Source organism: Myotis davidii, unplaced genomic scaffold (genome assembly GCF_000327345.1).
Source record: "Myotis davidii unplaced genomic scaffold, ASM32734v1 scaffold118, whole genome shotgun sequence".
Lineage (NCBI taxonomy): Eukaryota > Metazoa > Chordata > Mammalia > Chiroptera > Vespertilionidae > Myotis > Myotis davidii.
The window spans coordinates 3081235-3087929 of record NW_006290441.1 but is presented as its reverse complement, the minus strand read 5'-3'; the positions used below and the strand labels follow the sequence as shown (position 1 = coordinate 3087929).

The 6695-nt window shown below is 46.8% G+C and overlaps 1 protein-coding gene across 1 annotated transcript in view; it reads left to right on the top strand.

Annotated features, from left to right (window-relative positions):
- The window catches only part of RPL27A (ribosomal protein L27a), a 3449-nt gene extending 1045 nt beyond the window's left edge, over window positions 1–2404 (top strand). Inside the window, exons 2-5 of the mRNA XM_015563743.1 lie at window positions 72–135; window positions 482–557; window positions 1109–1283; window positions 2227–2404. Coding sequence (XP_015419229.1) covers window positions 72–135; window positions 482–557; window positions 1109–1283; window positions 2227–2355 — 444 coding nt within the window. The 3' untranslated portion in view covers window positions 2356–2404. The remainder of the gene's footprint in view (window positions 1–71; window positions 136–481; window positions 558–1108; window positions 1284–2226) is intronic.
- Window positions 2405–6695: the final 4291 nt, after the last annotated feature.

Sequence of the window (6695 nt, the reverse complement as noted above, 5' to 3'; positions counted from 1 at the left end):
TCGCAGTCCGGCAAGCTTCGCCCCTGCCCCACCTTTCTTAGGCCTTATCCCACGCACCTTTCTCCACACAGCCATCCAGACTGAGGAAGACCCGCAAACTGTGGGGCCACGTGAGCCACGGCCACGGCCGCATCGGTACGTACCCGCCTCCCGTCCTTTGTAACCGTGGGCTCAGCTAGTCAGGAGGCAGGTGGCTTAGAAGTGGGTTAGTAAGAGCGTGTGCAGCCGGGTCGGATTGAGTCTGACCTACTTCTTGGGATCCTCTAGTATTTCACTTGCAGAGAATAGCACATGGGCGGGGGGTGGGTAGTGAAAACTGAGCATTGGTTGAAGGCATGAGTGCTGTTCAATTCGGAGTCTTGAAGGAGTAGCAGTGTCGACAGTACTGCGGACTGAGAGCGGCAGAGGCTGGGGAAGACCGACCGCGAGTGTCGGACGGGGAGGGCTCAGCTCTGTTAGCCACGGACCTCTCCTCCTCCAGGCAAGCACAGGAAGCACCCGGGGGGCCGCGGGAATGCTGGCGGCCTGCATCATCACAGGATCAACTTCGACAAATAGTGAGTGTTTCTCGGGCTGTATTTTACTGACAGTTTGGAGTTCGGGGTGGGGATGGGGGCTGGGGAGGCCGGCTCCAAGCATCTGAAATGGGAGGCACGCCTCCTAACCACCTAAACCTTGCCTGTTGTTGGCTTTTACCGAGTGAACACTTGATGTGAGCTGAGAAATTTGTCATCGAGGCTAGAGTCACGCTTGGGTATTTGCTGTTGCCTTAGTGTGCTAGAGCCCTCGGAGAGCAACTGCTACCCTTATTCACTGACTGTGGGCTCCTGTGGCACAGTCAGTCACCAGGCTAGTGACACCATCAGACTAACCTATACCTCTGTAGGATCCACTATGCCCTCCAATTAGGGGGTGGTATTTTAACTATTTGTTTATTATTTGGTGAAAGATCTGTTATATTCAAAAAATGGCTGGAGTGGAGTATCTGTTAAGTCAGGATTCTACACCCATTGACAATTTACACTGTAATGGGGGAGGTGGATTATAAAGATGATAAACATCTCTTCTTAATTGGAGTGACGTTTTGAAACTGGTTGCCTTCTCTCAGTCACCCAGGTTACTTTGGGAAAGTTGGTATGAGGCATTACCACTTGAAGAGGAACCAGAGCTTCTGCCCAACTGTCAACCTTGATAAACTGTGGACCCTGGTCAGTGAGCAGACACGGGTGAATGCTGCCAAAAGCAAGACTGGAGTTGCTCCCATCATTGATGTGGTGCGATCGGTGAGTGAATTAATGTTTGCCTTACATGGGTCCTTGACTCTCCTCAAAGCTCTGAGTAATCTAATCTAGTTGATCTCCCACCTGAGCCCTATGCCCGATTCCTAACTAGATAGTTCTGCCTTTGGGCAGAATTTCCAGAGGTAATTCTCTGACCAGAACTGAACTCCAGTTCATTTGTGACTCAAAATATTTGAAGAGTAATTCCTTCTACTCTTCATTCTTTCAAGTACTTTATTTTCACTTGAATGTTTTTCCCATCAGTAATTTCATTTCTGCTGTTATTGTCCTGGTTTGTACAAGTTTGCAATTCTCACCTAAAGTTACTGGCAATATCTTAGCTCAACTGGCTCTGGTCTGTTTTACACAGGTCTACATTAGGCACCGCTACTGACCTTTCATGTTCCCTACAGAATAAAATCCTAGTATGTTTTAATTGTAATTTAAGGCCCTACATTATCTGAAGAGCTGCCCCCCTTCTTTCCCCAAAAAACCCCACCCAAGCTTTTTTGTGTATCTCTGAGTCTTAACCTCCCATGGGTATAGGAGTAGTCTAAACCTTTCAGGTAAGTGTTACATCCCCCTTCCCAGCCTATTTACCATCCCTTGAGCAAGTCTGGTGGTCGAGACTTCTGGAACATTGCTAGGAATGTGGTTTTCCTTTTTTGCTTATTAGATGGTAATTGAATGGGAAAGGGGGGTGTTGGGCTTCGCCCGAGACTAGAGTCACATCTTGACAGCTATTGTCCTGGTGTGCTACAGTTCTCGGAGAGAATCTGCTGGTCTTGATTCACTGGCGTGGGCAGTAAGTGCCCCCGGTAGTGCCCAGATCAGAAACATAGGCTTCCCAGCTCCTAGATGGAATGGGTTGTCTGTCACCTGTCCTCATACCCATTAGGGAGTGGGTACCTGCCATAGTGTGTTATAACCCTTTTCTCTATTCTAGGGCTACTACAAAGTTCTGGGGAAGGGAAAGCTCCCAAAGCAGCCTGTCATTGTGAAGGCCAAGTTCTTCAGCAGAAGAGCCGAGGAGAAAATTAAGGGTGTTGGTGGGGCCTGTGTCCTGGTAGCTTGAAGCTACATGGAGGGGAGTTCATTAAAATGTCAAGTACTTTTGTCTTCTGGTCTGAGTGTAGGTCCTTTGGCATTGCTACTTCCCTACCTGTACTTCCAAAACCTCCCTAACAGGTTCTAGGAGTTAGGGTATCAAGGCCTGGGGTCCTCTGCAAACCTCCCTGAGGAAGAAAGAAGCCTTTGAACCGATCCTGACTTGAACTTTTCGTTTATAAAGTGAGAACGATACCTGTTGCTAACGTGTGTATAGATAAGTATTAAATAGTTGAAAGGTCTGTTTGCATTGTATACTCACAATTCACAACGAGTGGAAAAATGTGTCCTTGACTGTTCCATGGGGCTCAAAAGGACTGTTTTGATGGGACACGGTCTACAAAAGGGAAAGGGGAGTGATAGGACCGAGGCCATTCCTAGGTAGATCATTCCTGAGCCCAAGATTTTTCCACCGGGCTCCCTCATCTTGGACTTTGGTCTATTCTAGTCATACCAAAATCTTGAGATGGGCTCCAGCAATCTGAATTTTAAACATGCCAGGGGTTTTACATATCAAACTGGCTTGTATCATAGAAAGCAGTTGTAAGGATTTATGGGTCCCTGTGCATAGGAGGCTTCATGTTCAAAGAAATGTATCATGAAAATCTTAATTTTTCCAGACTGCTGTATATCTAGTAGAAACGTGGGTTATCCTAAAGGCGGGAAACTGGGTTTTGTTTATCTTGCAAAACACTGATGACACTGATCCCGGGGTAAATTATTATAATTTGCTCTTGTGCTCAGTTGTTTCAAAGATTTTTAAATAATGACCCAAAATAAAGCTTGCAGTCAAGAATCCTGGCCAGATTAAGTTAAGATGGCACTCAAGCCTACTAAGACTCAGCTACTAGGTTTGGGGTGGAGAGTTCTCTGTAGTGCTCCACAGGATCATACATGGGCTGGGAACCATGGGTTTCTGTAGCACAAATCGGTCATGGCAACCCTTACATGACCTCTGGCGGAAGGTGTGCGGTGCCCACCTTACACGGGTGGGACTTGAGGGAATTAAGTAATGGGAGTTAAGAGGTGTCAGGCTTTATTCAGTTGGACAAAAATAATGACCATTTTGTTTTGGGTTTTTTGTTTTTAACTGATACATTTGGATTTGCATTTTGCATGACGGTGTTTAAGGAGAAAGGTGAAGTGATGGGTTTTGCCTTAGTGTCTTCCTGAGAAACTGGAAGCTAAGGCCATGAATCTAAAACAGGTGGTCAGGTTAGTAGATCGAGAACTGCAAGATGTGCCCTGGCTGGTGTGTTTAGTGGTTAGAATATCCGCCTGAATACCTGGGTTTGATCCCCAGCTCCAATCGCGTGGGGACTGTCTCACCATTGATGTTTCCCTCCCTTACACTAAAAATCAGGGGGGGGGGGGATACTCTGGTGATGGCTTTAAAAAAGGATTACAAGATTAAATGTCTGAGTCCTTACTGGCACTGAAGGTATAAAAGTATACAAAGTCTGAAATATAGGTCCAACAATTGTGTAACTAATTTTCTCTAAAATTTAGGTGAAGGCACCTACTTGAGGATCATGGAGATTAGGTAAAATGTAAAGCATTTAGTAAAACTTGTTGACTTGGTTACAATTATGTAAATGAATTATGGGAGCAGATGAGAAACCTTGGTGTGATTCAGTTAATGATAAAGTGGTCCAAGCTGAGGGAAGAAGAAACATGCCTTCAAGAAACCAATTTGAAAAAGACAAGGCTCTAGGGCAGTGGTTCTCAACCTTGGCTGCTCATTAGAATCACCTGGGAATCTTTTTAAAACTGATTTCTGGGCCTCATCCTCCGGAAATTGTTTCTTGGTTAGCGATGTTGTGGCCCCACCTCATAACAATTTCCGGAGGGTGAGGCCCAGAAACCAGGATTTTAAAAAGATTCCCGGGTGATTCTAATGCGCAGCCAGGGTTAAGAACCACTGCTCTAGAGACGGCTACAGTGAAAGTGTGGAGGCCAGGAACATGAAAAGTGGGATTCAAAAGACAAAACGGTTAGTCCTGGGGTGGTGGGGTTTAGGGGAAGAATCGCTTGTCCCGTAGTGATCAGCTGTCCAGAAACGGGATGGTGCAAATGGACGTGCTAAATGTGTAAATCTTTTAAGGCCATCATCCCATTTCTTGGCCTGGGGAAAGCAGCTACTGACCTATTGAGCTCTGTTCAGTGTTCGCACTCACCAGGGCAACTAACAGCGGGGCAGATTTTCTGATTCCAAGTATTGCCCGAGGAAGCTGGGGGACTGAAAAAGCCAAACGTCCGTGCCCAAATGAGTGACAGGCACAGGCCTAGAATGACGGGAACCAAAGGCAAACTTTAGGTTTTAACTATATATTTCAGCTGAAATACTCAAGCTTCGAGTAACGTGTCCTGTGGACACAAGCTCATGATGCCCCTAGTGGCCGCTAAGTGCAGAGGATTAATGACGTCCTTTCATACACTACAGGCATCAGCTGTGTCAGAAGCCCTTCTAACGTCTTCAACCTTTTGTTCGAGTCAAAAGATGTAAAAACTGGCATTGCCTAGCACATTGGGTTGCCACCTAAATTATCTGCAATTTGGAATTGCTACGGGTATCGTTACTGGCCTAATACATGCTTTGTTTTCATACAAACCTCGGAACTGCAGCTATAACATAATGGGGGATGTCTGCCACATATTTGGCAAAATTAGCTAGTCAGATTTAAGAATTAATTTCATAGGTATTTCTATTCGATGGTTAGCCCAAAAGCAACGAAAACAAACCTGCGGCGCGGGCGCGCACCTCCGGCGGAACATGTGCGGTGCCCGCCTACACGGGAAGGCGGAAAGCCACGGGCTTCCGGGCGGCCCGAGCCCCGCGGCGCTTAGCGCTTCCGGGCCACCCTCGTGGGTCTACACCGCCCGACTTCTAGGTCCCTTCAGGTTACGACCACGGCTCCGCTCGCTCTCCCCCGCCCTGAAAGACACTTCCGGAGTGAGATTCTTGTTCCGGGATCACTTTGACCCCTGCAGAATGACCGGAAGCACGGTGGGCCCGGCTCCACCCCTTGGCTCAGCTATTTCCGGTGGTGGGCGGGGCCGCCCTGCTGCGAGCAGCGGGAAATTCGATTCCGGCCCCGGTCCCGGTGAGGCTTTGGCCGCCGCGAAGAGCGGAAGTCTTCGCGCTTGCACACTTTCCAAACCCCGTTTCGGCCGCGCTTAGCGGGAGGCGTGGGCTTTATATACACTTTCAAGACGGTAATTTCCAGATCTCAAAACTGTTTCTGTTGTCAAAAAGATAACGAGCACCAACTGCGTTCAAGGTAACTTGGGCTAAAATATACTTGTATACACATGAAATGTTCTGGAAGAACATAAAACAAGGGATTTCCGATGAGGGAGAAATGACACTTTCATATTAAAAGGCGATATAAACGGACAAAAAGTAACTAGAAAGTTGCCAATAACTTGACAGTGCTAAAAAGTATTTTCTTGTACTGGTGTTTTCATGACCTTTGAATTAACACCCACCCCACCACCGTAAGTTGAAGATGTTTTGGGATGCGTAACACCACAGTATGGCTCCCTAGTAAGAATGAAGGTTGAAGTGTGTTTCATTTCTGACTTTATTTTAGTCCAATTTTTGTTTTATTTCTACTTTGTTTTGTGTGTGTTTTAAAACCCTGTTTATGTATCCTTAGACATAAGTCATTTGGGGTACAAGGTAAGTTTCAAGTCCACATATGAAATATATTTTTAACAAAAATTTAACTGAGCAGTGATCGCAATTAGAATAATTTTCTTGGGGCCCTAATTACACAGACCATCCGATGTGAACCACAGTTGGCGTCATAATGCTAAGGGCACGTCTCCAAAACACCCCTTAAAAGCCGGGTCCCCATCTCAGCATTGCAGTTACCAGCACATGATGACTCACTGAAAGGGCCTTAGAAAGACCCAAGAGGCAGCCTGCCCTACTTTAAAAATTACCAGACTCATTACAGGAAAAACCCAGTGCCTTTCTCTTTTCATTTTTTTTTTTAGTGGGAGCAAAGTTTATTGAGAGAAGCCAGTCCTGGAAAAGGTGCCGCTGGGGTTCCAGGAGCGGCCAGTGTTCCTTTCCATGTTACAGCTGAGCATTATAGTCAGGAGTCCATGCCCTGGCTGGTTTGGCTCAGTGGATAGTCGGCCTGTGGACTGAAGGGCCTGCATTGGATTCCAGTCAAGGGCACATGCCCAGGTTGCAGGCTTGATCCCCAGTGTGGGGTGTGCAGAGGCAGCCCGTCAATAATTCCTTTCTCATCATTGATGTTTCTATCTCCCTCTCCCTCTCCCTTCCTCTCTGAAATC